This window comes from Gavia stellata, chromosome 31, assembly GCF_030936135.1.
Source record: "Gavia stellata isolate bGavSte3 chromosome 31, bGavSte3.hap2, whole genome shotgun sequence".
Lineage (NCBI taxonomy): Eukaryota > Metazoa > Chordata > Aves > Gaviiformes > Gaviidae > Gavia > Gavia stellata.
In genome coordinates, this window is record NC_082624.1 from 6,203,978 (window position 1) to 6,221,285 (window position 17,308).

General features: G+C 49.7%; 1 protein-coding gene across 2 annotated transcripts in view; it reads right to left on the bottom strand.

Moving 5' to 3' along the window:
• The window catches only part of ZMAT4 (zinc finger matrin-type 4), a 69,826-nt gene that overhangs the window by 24,361 nt on the left and 28,157 nt on the right, over positions 1-17,308 (bottom strand). Inside the window, exons 3-4 of one of the 2 annotated variants that reach the window (XM_059831447.1) lie at positions 10,868-10,957; positions 2,727-2,883 (exon numbers count right to left, since the gene is read on the bottom strand). In XM_059831447.1, coding sequence (XP_059687430.1) covers positions 2,727-2,883; positions 10,868-10,957 — 247 coding nt within the window. The remainder of the gene's footprint in view (positions 1-2,726; positions 2,884-10,867; positions 10,958-17,308) is intronic. The other variant, XM_059831448.1, reaches the window with a different exon arrangement.

Sequence of the window (17,308 nt, forward strand, 5' to 3'; positions counted from 1 at the left end):
GCAGCCCCTTAATTACAGGGGGTGAGAGCAAAGAGCGGCTCCACCACCAGCGCCTCCGGCCTCCATCACCGGGGTCTCAAAGCTGATGCTGAAACTCAGACAGGCCTTCTGGCAATCAGGGCTTTGAGGACGACGTACAAGAGCCTCTGGAGTGGCCCGGGGAAGAAAAACGGCTGGATAATCTCAGTGATGACTTCCTACCGCAAGCAACATAGCCACCGCTCAAACCCTGCACAGGCACCCGCAGCCAGGCCGTGCCGTCGTCACAGACACGCGCGAACCCCCGGAGACGGGATGCTCCTCCCCGGGAGCGGCCGGCACGCTCAGGGCTGCGCGTGTTCGGCTCCCAGGACTCACGAGCACCAGAGCCTCTGAAGCTCTCTCCGAGAGACTAAAAGCTCCCTGGTGCCAGCCATGAAGGACTGGGACAAAAATCCAGTGGAAAAATGCCAGGCGACTGTGTAGGAAGCCCAGAAAAATGCTGTGTCCAAAGGGCACATTTCTGAGAACTGCTGGAGAGCGAGGAGGTGCTTATTAAAGTATTCCTGCAGCCCAGCTTCATCTTCCAGATCAAGTGGAAGTCTGGAAGAGCTGATGAGTCCTTGACTTACTCTTTCCTAGTGATTACTACGGCTGAAGAGCCCATTACTCTCAGAGCACGCGGTGCAGCTCCCTTAGAGCCTCTGAGAGGCTGATCCAGATGATTAAAAAAATTAGACAAAACCACAATGCAAAGCTGCAGCTCTTGGAAAGCCGTGCCTCGACAGGGCCCCACAGCCTCTGTATCCACGAGCAGCGTGGCACGGCTGGTCACTGCACGGTCTAGCACAGACCCCACGGTAAGTCAGCCTCAGCACCGCTTCAGAGAGGTCTCTAAAAAAGGAGAGGGTACAGCTGGTTCTCATCCAACTACTGCCAGTCCACGCACATCTCCGATTTCATTAACAGAAATGTTGGCTCATCAGAGTCCAAGATCTCCACGGGCACCTGCTGCGCCGAGATCAATTCCCTCCTGCCATCGATTGAGAACCACTGCCCACGGTTTGCCCGTCTGCCTTCACGCGGCTCCAGCTCCGCAGGCAGACCCCGGGCTCCCGGCTGCTCCCTCTGACCTGCCCGGACAGCACCAGACCCGTAGGGTCCTGCCCGCAACGACGGTCCCGGAGGTGAAAACAGTGACTCTTTCCCCACTGGCGGGTGAATACGAATCATTGACTTACATGGGAATCGGCCCATGTGCTATTCCCTGAAATCCAGCACCCCTGTGACCCTCAGAAACTCACCTGGATTTGACCAGAAATACCAGGTTTTGTGGCAGGTCCTTTGGTGCCAGAGGAGAAACTGCCGGAAGGCTGCACACGAGGGATGGGGTCCTGAGCACTAATGCAAGCACCGGACAATTAAATACCATAAGCGAGTACACTACTTCTCTCAGTGCCCTTGTAATTATTTGCCAGCTGCAGAGAAGAGCCTAAGGAGTCCTTAAGTGAGTCAGCTGCAAATTATCACCTTAGTTCATGTTAGATCTGTCCTCCTGGCTCACTGCGGGGATGGTAGGAGCTGCCAGCACCCCCTTGCCACCCTCACCTCCTGCGGGATTCACACCCGGCACCCAAAGCACCGGGCAGTTTTCAGATGCACCTCAGCGACTTGTGAATTCTGCTGCACCTTCACTTAACGAGCCTTCTGAGAGCACACTCGTTAGTTAAAACAAGTAAGCCACCATCTAAAGCAATTCCCCATGTTCTCTCAGGCAAAGGCGATAACATTTCCCAAGTCAATCCTGGTAAAGAACAAGTGATATTCTATGCATCACCATCTACACTCTGTAAAGTTAAAAAAGCAACAAAAACACACACAGAGAGCCAACTCCCCCTTATTTAATCACATCTGGGATTTATGCGGATCGTGTTAGGCAGGATGTAAAATGCACAGCTAAATTTAATCTGAAGGAAATGCCACTGGCAGTAATACTGAAATACAGCTGTCTGCAGGACCACAGCCCAGTTATCCTGCCTGGTCAGCACGACGAACACTTTGAGTATCCTCTGGCCCGACAACCACAGAGGAAGTTTTGTTTCACAGTATATTAGCGGTTTGCAGGGACTTTATGGTTAAGCAAACAATAAGGTGGTTAAATTATCCGATTCCAACATTTGACTTTTTAAACATGAAAGTTAATAGGCTTGCATTATTGGAATCACTGTGGAGGAAAGCATGAGTACCCATCTGGGCAAAAATCAAGAGACAATCGATGCAACAGTTTTCAAAGACTAGATTTCCCTCTAAGGTAAAAGCAAATGATGCTCTGTTCTGTACAGTAACACGAAAGGTTTATTGAAGATATTAGCTGAGCTGTCGAATAACTTCTGATAATTAAAGTGAGGCTTGGCTATTTGTGCCCAGAGGAGATATTGTCTTCCACCGAGCAGAACATTTCAGAAGCTTGGAGCCAGAGATAGGACTCTCGTACAACGGCCATCCCTGGCTGATAAACCACTAATCTGTGTGAACAAAGCAGGCAATAATGAGCATCAGCAATTTTTAAAGGTTGTTATGACAGCAACACAAATGAATAGCTGCTTCTGCCGGCCTTCATCACTCAGCTATCCATTTTCTGCCGCGCAGGCACCAAGACGGCACCTCATCCGTGCCTACTCGGCACAGCGAGCCCGCTCCGCCCCGCGTCGGACCCTCCTGCTCCGGCTTGCTGCCTCTGGACCTACCTGTGGCCTTTAATGCTGGTTGTTCACCTAGCAACAGTTTTAACCTTTTGGCATGGATTTTCCCTTGGTAATGCGATTCAGCCACCACTGCTGAGGTAAAGGACATGTTACATAGTGTGCAGCATTTGTTCTTATCCACTGAGTCACCATCACTGCCCTGGGTGGAGACAAAAACACAGACAAAAAAAAAAGAGGTGTATAAGCCCACCAAGCACAGTCGCGAGAAAGAAGAGAGAGGAATCCAGGTTGTTATGCCAAGGCCATGGTTTCCAAGGGGTTTCCCTTCCTTGCCTCCCCCAGACTCGCTCCTGCCTGGTCCCAGCCCTGCTCAGCCTGGGGATGCTGCCTCCGACCCTCGGGCGCTCCCAAGCCCCCAGCACCTCCGCTCTCCTTCGCACACTGGGAGCTCGTCCTGTTGCTTCGTGTTCCCCACGGCCGCGAAGCTCATCCTTCACATCCTCCAGCAAAGATCAAAACACCTAAAAACCACACTTATGTTCTGCTCCCTTCCTAAAGGTGGATTTTGAGCTTTTGAACACTGCCAGGCGAAAAAAGGCAGTCATAAGAAGTTCAAGACACTTTGCAGACAAGGGTAAAAAACACACCCCAGAAACCAATCCTGCCTAAAACAAACTCAGAGCTGTGGCCCACAGCCCTGTTTGAGGATCTGGGCAATGGAACACCTTGGTGCAATCTCCCTTGCGAGATCCTAGGTGTCAGCTAACAGGTGACTGGAAATCTTAAGAAGTTATGAATGTCACCATTCAGTATTTCAGTACCAGCAAGAGGCTCTCACGGCTGCAGCGATGCAAGTAGGGGCCATTCTTCGCAGTTACCAATTGCTCCATCTTTAGTTTTACAAGTAAATCCCAATTTAATGAGAATATTGTCTCCAACCTTCATTATGGTTATTCTTGTAGGAATAAAAGCCGGCATGCCTCTGCCCAGCTGTGTAGCTGAGCTTAGACCTTCTACTCTCAGCAAACCCCATGAGGAGGAGCGGTCGTAGCTGAAGACTGCCTGTTCCCACTGCAGCAGGAGCCGTGTCGCTGCCCGTGCCACCGTACGCCCTGGAATCCCGCAGCAGCTCCCAGCACTGCCCTGCGTCTCTCCCAGGCACCCGTTACCCCAGGGGGGCATCAAGCATCTCAGCACTACCCCCCGATGCCTCCCAGCACCCGGGCTGGAGGCACCACCACTTCCCCGGCACAGACGCGTCTGCCAAGATTTCTCCCTGCTCCGGCGGGGGGTTCGGCCCCCGGCACTGGGGGAGGCAGAGGCTGAGCGGAGGCACAGAGGCAGGGCTGAGCAGCCAGGGAGGGTTTGGGAGAAGAGCTCACAAACAGCCCCTGGGCTGAACGTCTGTCAGCAAAACATGACTGTTGCTGCCAGCAAGTGTTTATGAACAAACAGCTTCCACAGACACAAGGGTGAGTGTACAAACAACGAACAAGCAGGGGGAAAAGCGCATTTGTGCCATTAGTCACAATTAATTATTCAATCCATTCCACAAAAGAAATGGGAATCACATTTGGGGCCATATATATGTGGCCTCACTTTTCCAAAGATCTCAGTACGTTGTGTGGGCCACTGAGCACAATTTATAAATGATCTCTTTTGAACTCCTCTGTGCAGAGCGAGACCTTTCCAAAGGCAGGAAATTACCTGCTGTGTGCAGGTAGTTAGCATCCCAGCTCCTTCCCTGGACAAGATGGTCAGATCTGGCCCCCGTGCCAGGGTAAAACTCCCTCCAGTGACAAGCCATCTGGAGACAGTCGGGCACTTTTTTCTCTCTTTTTTTCTTTTTAAGGTAAGTATTCCAACTGCTGGTATACAGTCAAACCAGAAAATACTCTGCTTTAGAAGCTGCAATCTTCCTTTCACAACAACTTCACAACGAGCTGTAAATGCATTCTGCAATTCATCCCCGTGCAAAGATTCAGACACTCGTGGGGGCACACAACCGGCCTCGTGCTGGCTGCCCCCGCGGGACTGTGCCCCTGTGCACACAAAACACATCGCACAGCTGGAAACGATGACACTGATGAAGGGACAGCAGAGGCCAAGGGAAACTCGGACGCACTCCAAAAGCCAGCTCCCCTTTTGCAAACATCACACTTACATTCCTAGACGGAACGAAGGGCCCAGCTCTTCAACTCCCCCATGCTGAACGGGTGAAGCAGCTCCAGCACAAGCACCCACCCCTGCCCTCCTCCCACCGAAGCCCAGCCCGAGCCCAGGCTAACACAGCCGCAGCCACCGACCGGACGCCTCCAGTGCGCCCCAACCTACGCGCCAGCGGCGGGCTCCTCCGGCAGCGCCCGACCCCGCTGGATGGAGTGTCCTCGGGGCAGCGGGCAGCAGCCCCAGAGCACCGGGCACACGAGCACCAGGGGACCCCGCCGGGGCTGAGCCAGCAGCGCCGTGGCCGCCCGGCAAGCCCTGGAGATGGCCCCGAGCCTCCCGGCAGCTGTGGGGCAGGAGAGGGGCTCTGCAATACTTGGGAGAGCCAAGCGGCCACACAGTTGACACCCGACCTACTATTTAAGGTCATTTTCTCCCCAGAAATAAGCACAATTAGAAAAAGGACCGATTTTCATCACTTTCTTGTTGTTGTTAACTATAAATCAACTTGAATCTTAGGGAGAAATCTCAAGAGGTGATAAGTACTGTTCTGAGTGTAATTTGCACTTCTTTTAAATAGGTTTCTCTCAAGATATTTTACGTCTTCAAAGGGAAATCACTTGAAAGTTAAGAGCAGAGTAAAAAATTCCCAGACTCTATTGATCATCAGCGGTGGTAACATATAAAGAGCCTCCAACAGAGCTCATTTGAAAAGCTGATACACTTCGGTGTTTACACACCAGGGTCTCTTCCTCTGCCCAGTCTGCTCCTCAGTGACGTTTTTTCCTTTCCAACCTACTTTCACAGATAGACTGCAGTTAAAAAAAATTTAAAAAATTTTCAACCCCCTCAAACACCCCTCGGACCCCTCAGTTAGAGCCCAAGGTCCTGTTTACACCGATCCACAGTTTGGTGTGCAGCTTATCCAAATTCATCCAAGTCTCTGGGTGAGCGCCTCCAAGCCTGGATGGGGATTTGGCCACCAGACTGGCACCCGCCTGCGGGAGAGGGGTGTCCCCAATTCCCTGGCTGGTCTGAAAGTCCCAGCCTCTGCACAAAACACAACAGCCCTTCGCTCTCTAACAGCCAGCCATTCTTCATACACTAAATGCTGCTCCTTGTTAGCACCATGCAGAAGTTTGGGCTGGAGTGTTATTAAGCATTTACCCAAGTCTGTAGCATTCCTCAGCAGAACTGCCTCCCTTCCCTCCTCCACCACCCAAACTCCCTGCACGGAGCCGCCCAGGCGCCCGGGGCTGGATCCAGCCCTGAAGGGTAATTATGCCTTCTCATTTGTCAGCGGCTGTTTTACCTGTAACCAGATGGGCTGGGGGAACCCGATCCGGGTGTCTTTTGTCACCCGTTGAATGACACCTCGTTGACAGGATTGTGCAGCCAGCCGGTAAAATAACATTGCTTGTCAATCAGGATGCCCGGGCGAGCCAGCGGGGTGAGCCCAGCCCAAGCCGGGGCACAGAGGTCGGCTGACCCGCAGCGTGCTTGGGGCAGCCACCCGCTCTCCGGGGATGCTCTGCACCCACGTGTGCACTCGTCCATCTCTCCTCGCCACTTCCCTTGCTCCCGCACCCAGCTCAGTCTAAAGCAGCAGCAGTAAATAGGCACTAACATCTCAATTCAGTTTCCATAAAACCCACACAAGCAACTCTTTAACTCCATGCTGCATAAAGCTAGCCAATGTGCAAGGAATATTTCTACCATTTGTTTTTGCTGTCTTCTCCAGACGATCCCTTCTCACTAACCTTTGCGGAGATGCAGCGCTGACAGGGGCAAGTGGCCTCACATAAACTGAAGCACAACGGAACACCATGGGCTCAGAGATAAAGCATCCGTTTCCCAATGCTGACATCCCTCATCTTCCCCCCACTTTGCAGCTGTGCCGAGCCAGCCTAATTTATAGGGCTTCTTTTGTAATATTATAAACTTCAAAGCAAGTCTTGTACATCCAACAGAATTAACTTCAGCTATTCAGGTGCCTGTTAACAAGCTGCTAAAAGGCATAATCCTCACAGAGGACCAGGCAGTTGCAGTCCTTTGCTGGATGTTCCTTAAGCAATCCTCAGGAAATGGAAGGACTTTTATTCCACAGATACAAATCTGCTGTCTTCATTTCCCAGATTTTACTAAGAAGAAAGATTATACAACCCCTTTAAATATAGCAATATAAAACATAGCACTCAAGGCACTGCAAAGTATCTTTTAAATTTGAGTTAATTTTCGGTGCATGAAGAAGGTGTTGCTGCTAAAGAGCTATTTTCTGTAACGCTCTGTGTGAAATTTAGACCGCTTCCATTTTGGAGCCTGTTTTTCTTGTGGTACAAGCAAAGAGCAAGTACACGTTTGAGGCTATCTAAATCTGAAACGCTCGTTAAGTCTTGGAGCGTCTTTGGACCTATACCCTCACCTTTCGGTGAAGGAAAGCCAGCCCTGAGTTAAGCAAGGGGCGTGTTTGACAAGGTAAGGACGCGTCCCACGGTCCCCGCTCTGGCAAGGACAGAGCCACGGGCAGCTCCACCGCTCAGCTGTGGCTCAGTGGGTATTTAAAACCACGCAGGACGAAGCCCTGGAGAAGAGGGGAGGACCGGAGTGCAGAGCGCATGGCGGGGCGTCCAGTGGATCCGCCAGCAGGCCTGCCCCGGGTCCAGGTCGGGGCGTCCCTCAGGATACCGCCCGGGGCAGAGAGCCTATCGCAGCAACAGCAGCTCTCAGCCAGTCCCACCCAGCCTTCTATCGGAGGATAAATTCAAGTCTTCCATCACTGATTTCTTTCATTGAAACCAATACCTGACCTTTTGGTTGAAAACGTCTGATCAGGTACTAAACACACAGTAAGAACGTTGGCTCTAAAACCAGACATTTCATCTTAGTTTCAATGTAGTCGCTGAAGATTTAAGTTATAGCATGCAGTAAATTTTGCACCCGAAGTTATAAAAACTGTGATTTCCTTGCCGATTGGGAACTGAAGCCGAGCATCCCAAGGCAGCCGCCGGCACCACTTGTGCCTCAGAGAGGCACAGCTCTTAAAAGTCACAGAATCGTTTAGGTTGGAAAGGACCTTTAAGATCATCAAGTCCAACTGTTAACCTAACACTGCTGAGTCCACCACTAAACCATGTCCTAAGCGCCTCATCCACATGTCTTTTGAATACCTCCAAGGATGGTGTCTCAACCACCTCCCTGGGCAGCCTGTTCCAATGTCTGACAACCCTTTCAGTGAAGAAAGTTTTCCTAATATCCAATCTAAACCTCCCCTGGCGCAACTTGAGGCCGTTCCCTCTTGTCCTATCACCTGTTACTTGGAGAGGAGATGAACATCCACATCTCCAGGGCCACCTGGCAGGACATGCATTACCCTCAGCAACAAAACCTAATATCCTGCTATCTTCCCTCAAACAATTTATCCCTGCTATTATGACCCCTTTTTTTTAAGGAAGATGATGCTGGCTAAAGCAATTTACTATTCTACAGTACAAATAAGACTAGAAAGAATTTGAAGGCTTTTCTCCTATCCTCAAAAATGCGTTTCATAGCACATCAGAAATTTTCATCATGTCTGTCTTGATCATATAGAGGCGTCCTATTTTTTAAAGGTAGTAAGAAAAGGCTGATTAAAACTGATTCACCAATCCTGGGACTTGAGGATATGACTCCTAATTTCAGAGGGGCCCTGACACAGGCTGCAACCTTCTCAGCCTACTTTCAGCTGAAATGTTAAGTAGAAATTTAAAATGAAAGGTCAACACTCCCTCAGTACACCAAAGACATGAGGTTTTTCCCCTCCCCCACAAAAAATTAAAACCATAATGAACAGCCCAACAACTGAGTCGTTATCCAGCGCAAGACTAATTGTATAAGCCTCATACTCCTTCCTAGGAAAGGATAATGGGTGCTTGGGGAATGCAGAGTATTTTTACAGTCCTCAAACAACAGCAGACACTACTCTTCGCCTCACTGAAAGGTCCGCAAGCAAATGCCGTTTCTAAGCCTATTGCACTGAGCATCTACAACTGCAGCAGCTTCTCCTTCCTCTTACCGTTTGGAAGAAAGACAAGGTGTTTAGTTCTGTGGTCAAAAGGATACAAATCAAATGGCATACAGTCACGTATCAGTGCAGTTTTTGATGAAAAAAGGGTCATATTCCCTTTTTAGCTGCAGATGCTTCTACATCGAAATTTAATTGGTTTTCACGGCTTGTTTCTAATATTCGTTGAAGTTGGTGTGCCATGGATTGGCTAACACTGCTGGATACCTGAATTTGGCAATGCAGCTGCGCTCTGTACGTGGCAAAGGTTATCATGCAGCATTAGAGATGTCCTAAATATTTCTGTTCATTTTAAATGCAAAGGCTTGGCTAATATCTGATCAGCAACAGGCCTACTTTGAGCTGTAAATGTTGGCAGATTTTCCCTACTACATTTTTGCAACAAATCATTTCAGACTTTAGGTCTCGCATAGCCTATCACTCACCTAGTGCATAAGGACTTGTTAACTCATCCCCCACTAAGGGCTGCCCTTGACACAATCAAGCATCAGTAAACGTAGAATTACATTACTTCTCACTGTTGCCTTTCACAAAAGAAATGGGAAGTGGTTCAGCTTTGACTTATTTGAGGTCTGTTTCGTTCTCCGGCCAGCACATCCTTGTGCTAAGGTGTACATGCAGCTATGTGGTTTCTTATTAGATGTAATGATGCACATACAGACCGTGTTCCAAGTCTATATGTGTATGTCCACCGTACCTTCCGCATTCTGTAATTAATAACTCAACAAAAATACTGTGAGATGCTGTTGTTAAGGGGTAGATTGCATCTGCAATTATGCTGTGTGCAACATAAAATTTCCACTAAAATTTTAATTACTGTGTGAAGGAGCTTTCAGATTCCTTCGGCAAAACTTGGAGGCTTCTCCCTTTAATTAGAAGATATCTCGCTAAATACTGATAGCATTAAGCCACAGTCACACTCCCATAGATCTGAAATGGTTTGGATGCTATCTGCTGGGAACCTCATCAACAGCTCTCACACCAGTCCCAGAACATGGGAAAGAGCTGAATGAATAATTCACTGTGAATCAGTCCCTTATAAATTTAGTCTCCTTTTATTGCCCGACAAATGGCTGCAAGCTGGTCCAATTTCCTCAGGTTTGTTTGTTTATTTGAATGCAACCGAGGAGCCCAACCGCAATTTTTTAGAATTGCAGACTGACCACAAACCTTTGTGAGGAGCCTTTCAGATCCAGCACTCCATTTCTATCAACTCTCAGAAAAAATGGGCTTGGAAGAGACCTCCGGAGGCGACTCTGCTCTCCCACGACCCCTCCAGTCACCCCGGGGTCTCCTGGGGGTTTCAGCCACGACGCGGCGATGACACGGCAGGCATCCCCTGACCTCCCGCAGGCAGGGGGGCACGGCACCGCCGCACCGGGTGTACGTACAACAGCCCCGTACGCAGCAGCGCTGCAGCGCGCTGCTCCCCAGATGCTGGCCAGGTGGCAAGTCCTGGCCTCTGCACAGTGACCCTCGCCCTTGGGAACAGAGCCACGTACTGGAAGTTGGGTCAATGGGCATGGAAAGGACTTGAGTGCTGCTTCAAGCAGAGCAACTCCAAAGCCTCTGCCAGAGCAGCCTCCACTATTATCCCAACCGCCCAAACACACAAGCCTCGGGCAGCCCCTTCCCTGCCTCACCTGCGCACAGGATCTCACCAGCAAAAAACTCGCTGTTGCACTTAAACTGAATAAATGCTAGATATTTGCTATCAGCATATTTTTTTCCTATGAACGAACACTCAAATAACTAAAAAAGCAATTACTGTTGCTGATGCACATAGTATTTCTTGTATTGCTTATTAAAAATGACTTCCAGTTACTTAGCATTTCAGCTAATCTAAACATTACCTCTGGGTACCTGATCATCTGTGGTTGTAAGAGAAAAAATGTTGTAGCACAGAGTCAATGATTCACAAAGCAGCTGAGTAAACAGGGACTTAAATTATACCCACGTTTTCTGACCGGAGCTTTTTAGCTGGACAGCCTCCATCTATGGGATGAAGCATATAATAGAGGCGAACTTTGCTGGCATGTTTCCGACTCTGAAACAAAAAAAAAAGAAAAGAAAAGAAAATGCAAGAAATGAAGTTACAAAAAGCAAGAGGCTCTATTGCTGTGCATACACCACCAATCTGCATTAAGATTCCACATCCCCTTGATTTATGTATCCAACATGGGAGGAGAAAAGGGGGAAAGACCCCGGTGAGGAACATTTGCATTTCACAGAGCTCTCCACCAAGCTGAAATGAACTGTGGAAAGATTATGACACCTGCCATTAGCAGGAGAAATGGTCCACCCTCGCCGCTCTGTGCTAAGTCCTGCTGCCTGCAGCCCCTTGAAGATACAGCGGGAATAAAGGTGGCAAGAGAAGAGCAACATTTGTTATCAGACCATTTCCATAGTGGGAGAGATTGAAAAGATGAGGGTTATTTAGCTTCGGGGGGAGACAGGATGGCATCGTGAGGGATCAGATGCACACACGTGAACAGAAATCCACAGTTCCTACACATACAGAAGTGTAGAATATGTAAGGGCTATAAAACCTCACTCTCTAGGAAATAAGCCAACTGATACCTGCCAAAGGTTTGAAAGAAATTTGTCCCACTGGTAAATTATCAGATAATTGCGCATTATGAAATCTAGTGCTTTCCTTGTACGCAGCTGCTGCTGGCCCCGCAGAGAGGGGATGAAGGACTACGTGGATCCTGAGACCCTTCTCCTCTCTCAAGCATTGCTAAGGGGTGTTGACCAGTAAAACCTTCCAGTCGGCCATGAACACGGGAGGGTTTGTGCTCCGGGTTAAGCAGTGCCAGCGGGGGAAAGCCCAGGCTCCACCCGATGTTTGCTGCTGCAGAAACCAGCCCCCGGAGCCCGGGCACGGCTGCGAGGTCGTTCTGCTTTCCCGAGTCCTGCCAGCACCACCCTCCACCACCGCGGGCAGAGGATGGATACAGACCACGCTTTCCAGCACCAGCGGCAGTCACCGGCCCCAAAACCCGCTCTGCTCCTTCCTGCAAAATGCCAGCAAGCAGCCCCCGATCAGCCAGCGGGCTGGCGTCCCGCAGCACAGCAGCCCAGGTACTCCTTGTGCTTTCTCCCAAGAAAGGCACCGAGTGAGCACGTACTTCTCAAATGTTATTTATACCACAGCGAAGTTTCCAGAGGACCCGTATTTTTGCAGAGGAATCGGGGAGAGCTGAGAGATGCCTGGAGGAGGCTCTTCCCATGAGGGACACAGCGGGCAGCAAGGGCAGGTTTCTCACTGCCTTCAGGCACGAGCGCAGCTTACCAGCCCGGAGGGTACGGAGAGACAGAGAGGTGTCCTGGCCACGCCAGCATCAACAGGAACAATCCTTGCGATTTGCAAAACGTAAAGGAAGACTGAAAAGCTTCTACAGCAGGAGCAGAGACATAAACCTTCAAAACACTAACTTACCGTCAGCGCTTGTCTTCTAGTAGGTGTAAGGGGGGGAGAAGACTGCAACTACTACATACCTGCATCCAGAGCCCAGACATGCACAGCAGCTATTATTATGCAAATGTTTTCTCTGAATCTCCATTTCTGATTTCCTCACAGAACAATGGCACTGTACTATTATAATTTCAGATTACAGATTTGCAACTCTAAAATATTAAATTATCATTAGCATGTTCTGGAACATTCTTTTTCCTGTGGTGTGTGAACTTGGAGCTAAATTTGCAGAGAGCTGTATTTGTATGCATAAATGTGACTATCCAATAATTTTTTTTAATGGAGCAAATCAGTCAAGATAAATAATGTCAACTATCTTTCCCTAACTCGTCTTCCTGCATGCATTTAGAAAATGTGACCTGCTGTAGTCAGAGCTAAGCGCAGGAAACCCCAAAAGCTTCAGTTATCAGTGATTAGCAGTCCAGCCAGCGATGGCATAATTAAGAAATGACAAAATAAGTGTTTGAAACGCAAAGGACAGATGTGCGAAGTCAGTCTCAGAGTTTGGCAGTGCTCCTGCTTTCTGCCTGAAGGGATGCTGGGCTGGTTTCACCTCGGGGAGCTCTGCACGCCGGAAAGCCGCTGCTCGGGCAGGGAGGCAGGCGACGGCTGGGCCCTCCGCACAGGGCAAGGGACAGGACGAGCCACCGCGGTCCCTCGCTCCGCACACCTTGGATGGAGGAGAGTCAAACACAGCGTAAAGGCGACGTGGCCAGAGCTTTTCAGCTGAAGTCCTTTACTGAATATTTACACCCCTCGGAGCAGCCAGCCAACCCCACGTCGCCCTTCCCACAGTCACGAGGCTCTTCCCTTGGGTGAGTTAATCCAGCACGTCGCGATGCCTACTCGCACACTACTATAGCCTGCTGAACTTAGAGGTTAAAAAGTCTGTGGGTTTTTTGTAAGACGAAAAGGCAAGATTTTTAACAGCAATCATTTTTAGCGTTCTTTTCCGTGGCACTCAGTTGTGCCATAAATGACATCCAAATGTCAGCATTAAAAAGCAGCGAAGCTTCAGCCTTCTGTAAAACACCGCACACCTTTATTTATGCACTTGTTTGGATTTATGAAAGCTAAGGTAAAGAAATAACTTGTGTTTGGCGTAATTTAAAACTACATGGCTCCTTATGCAGCCTTATTATCCTACGGTTATAAAAGCAGAGCTTAAAATCATCCCTGGCCTTTGCAAGTACGTAGTGAGCATCTCATTCCCTCCCAGGGACCGGAGGTAGCACAGCCCATTTGTCACCCATTTTATCACTGCTATTTTCTACATTTACATGTGTATTTATCATCCTAACATCACGGCAAGAGCGAAGTGATTATTCTTAGCGTGCTGCTTGCAAACAGCCCTGCGGTTTGTCTTTTCCCCTCCACAAAGCAACTTGAAATCTGCAGCTCTGAGGCGCAAGAAGGGCAAGTGCCAGGGAAGGGGCGGCACAGCCGCCGTCGACAACGCTGCCGCGCAGGAGGGACTCGCTGTGCTCCTGAGCTCCAGCCAGGCTCTGCCATCCCCTTCAAAGCCGCCGCGCGTTTGAAGGAGCTCCGGAGGACACAGCACCGGCAGGACGTCCGAGAACAGCGGAGACGCGGCAGCGAGCACGGCAAGAGCACCCCTGCCTCCCCGCCGGCTGCCCAGGCGGAGCGCGTCCCTGCAGGACAGCTCGCAGCAGGGAATGGCTTGGCCAGCTGAGCATCTGCTAGCAACCGCCATCCAGGTTATTACAGATGCACGGGAAAAAAGGGGCCAAAGGAAGAACCACGAACAGGAGTCAGGAAACCAGGACGAAGTGGGATCAGGGCACATCCAGCTCCCATTTTGATCCATCTCACCACACATACAGGCCTTAGAAAAGACAAAACCTCGACAACACACCTGTAAATCCATGGTCTGGAACAGGAACACTGCCTCTGGAGATACCTGCCTGTTCATCGACAGCCACCACAATTTTATCTTAGGGTGCACTAAGACAGTATTTCCGTGCCTGTGAATATTTCTTTTGTAGCTTTACAAAGTGTTAAGCCAAAGGCATTTTCACTTAAATTCTCTGTCTCTAGTGTCTGGAAACAACTCCTTTAGAAGGCAAGAAGTCTAGCTTAATACTATATGCTTTAAAAACAACCCTCTCTATGCAGGGAGGGGGGGAAGCTTAGAAAGAGCCTGTTTTCACATAGCAACTGCAGACTTCTGCATTGTGCTCATGTGCTATTGTAAGAAGGCTCATCAATAAAAGTAAACAAATAGATCATTTCTATCTATATCAAATCTACTTTAGTACAGAGGATTGTGTCAGAGGCAGCAGAGTTCTGGCAATTCAACCCTAAAACATAAAAGGGCAAAGCAGAGCTGAATTGTTCTATGAAATGCAATTTGATTTTGCATAAATCAAGTTCTGCAGCACACTTCTGCCCAGAGCAAGCAGCAGCACGGCAAGAGAAGACAATTACGTCTCTGTGGGAGCGGCGGCAGCTGGCGGGACCCTGGGAGCCATGGACGAGCTGGTTTCAGATGCAGCAGCCCTGCTCGCCCTGGCTTATCGAGAGTTTGCTCGCTGCCATCGTAACTTAACAGCTTCTCTGTAAATTTACCAAGAGCAGCAACGTCCCTGGGGAGGATGGAGACACATCTCCCTTTGCAAGGCCAGAAGTGCCCAGTGGAAGCTTTAGCCCGGCGTTTGCTGGGCTGCGCAGCCACTCGGAGATCCCTCCTTCCCGCCGCCTGCCCGGGGCACACGGGGAGCAATCCCGTCGGCAGGAGCTCAGCGGCCTGCAGTGGCCCCGGGATCTGCTCCCGCTTCGCACCACTGATATAAGCTGACCTGACCGTCTAAAACATTTCACCATCTTGCAAGGGACTTCTTTCCGTACCCCCAATCACCTCGCCAGGTTCAAACCAACCATTTCTGCTGCTTTCCTCACACTGCGCTTGCATCTGATCTAATTTCTCTATTCCCCATAGCTCCCTTTATCATCTGCTTGTTCGCTCCTCTGCTGCCAGCATCATGTTTTCGCTCGGTCTGCCTTTCTTCTCCTGTTCTCCCTCCTCTGTGCCCTGTTCTCCAGCCAAAGACCAGAGACCCACCACAGCGGGGGACACAGGCATGTGCCGAGCACAGGCAGAGACACACAGGTGGGAGATGAAGAAAGGTACTGTAATGGCAGCCCGAATGGCTGTGGCTTCTCTTGGTTTGTAATAAATTCTCTTTCAGAAGCCCATTGGTTGGATTTTAATCCTTTTAGTGTGTACTGTGTTGGTTTTTTTCTACGCTGGCAGTATCTTAATTAAATTGCCATGAAACATGCAGTCATATGATTACACCAACTTTATTATCTGTATTGGCCCTACTTGTAATCTCATCGAAAGAGGTGAAGTGATTTTGGCCAGACCCAGTTCTCCACACCTCATGCAGAATACCAATTACATTGTCCTCCTGAAGCTACGCGCTCGAGCCCCTTTCCAGGGCCTGTTTGGCTCAAGCCAAGCTGGGAGGGCTCCGCTCCCCGCGGTCGTCCCCCAGCACTGCCGTGCCTGGCTCCGCACCCGCCTTCCTCCTAGAAACTCCCTCCACTTTCCAAGTCCCATGAAGGACCAGCAGTGACGATGCAGAGCGCGTGGCCAGCTCTTTTCAAGCACTTGCTTGCAAATTACTGGACCAGTTGACTCAAAGAACAACATTCTAGATTTCATAATCGCTGCCTAACAAACTTCCAAATTTCTACTGGAACAGAACCAATTTATTCCTCATTCTGTGATATAACAACATCCTCTGCTTTTTTTTAAATAGAGGACAGAAGTATTTTCAGCAAATGCCTTCCCTTTTTTGCCTTTTCTACCCACACGACCAGCACACACTATTGTCGAGATCCCCGTTGTTCGCCACAGAGACAAACTCCCATCTGTTATTCCAGACGCTGCTGGGTGCCAATGTCCTTTTTCTCCCTTTGTCATTTTTGCAAAGCCCCATTTATAATTTATGGTCATTTCTATCCACTTCCCCTTTTTCCTCTGCGACTTAATTTTTTAAAAAGCGTCTACTCACGCTTGTGACTTTCTGGGCACACAGATATGTGTCTGTAATTCCCAACTGCACACAGCTGAATTTTCACCCCCATGAAACTGGCTTCTTCAAAGCAACAGGTAGACACATTACCGGTTTGGACATTGATTTGCTTACACATAAAGGCAATTACTGCTGATCTATTCAGCCAAGCAACCACTAGCTCACTTCATCTTCTCTAAACTTGTGATCATTTCTCCCTGCTCGCCACGCCGACTCCAAGCGTGGATCCCCTCACCAGGGTCACCAACAGCCTCACGAGACGTCCCGTGTCGCCGGCAGCACTTCACAGGCCCCAGCAGCTTCTCCCAAATCTTGATCACTGCAATTTTAAAAAGGCAAAAACAAGACTTCAGGAGCTCCAAGTAAAACAAATAGCAGCGACCTGCTGCACCCAAAGGCAGCGACTCGCAGGGGATAAGGAGCTGCCGCATCTGCCGCTCCGCAATCACACGGGGTCGAAGCGTCCAGTCCAAGCCTGACAACTTTGATTATAATCAACATTGTTGTTGCTTCAGTCACCCTCATAAGAGAAAAGTCTCACCCACTAGATCCTCCTTTCCAGCATGAGCTCAGAGCTCCGGTGGCCGCAGGAAACGCGTTTCCTCCAGGAGAGCTCAGAAACACCCTTTCCCCTGCACCCGCCTCCTTCTGCGCTTGACACATTAAAGCTGCGAAGAGCTGGAGAGGGCTCAAGCAGCCAGCCCAAGAGGCCCCTTGAGAAAAGGGTTTCTAAACTGCGCTTGTTCAAGGGAAAAGAAAATACCACCTTCGGTTTTCCCCCTTGGCGCAGTCCCCACGGCACAGACAAACCATGTGGGTGGCACTGGTTCCCCGCATGGACGGGTACCACAGGTACCTA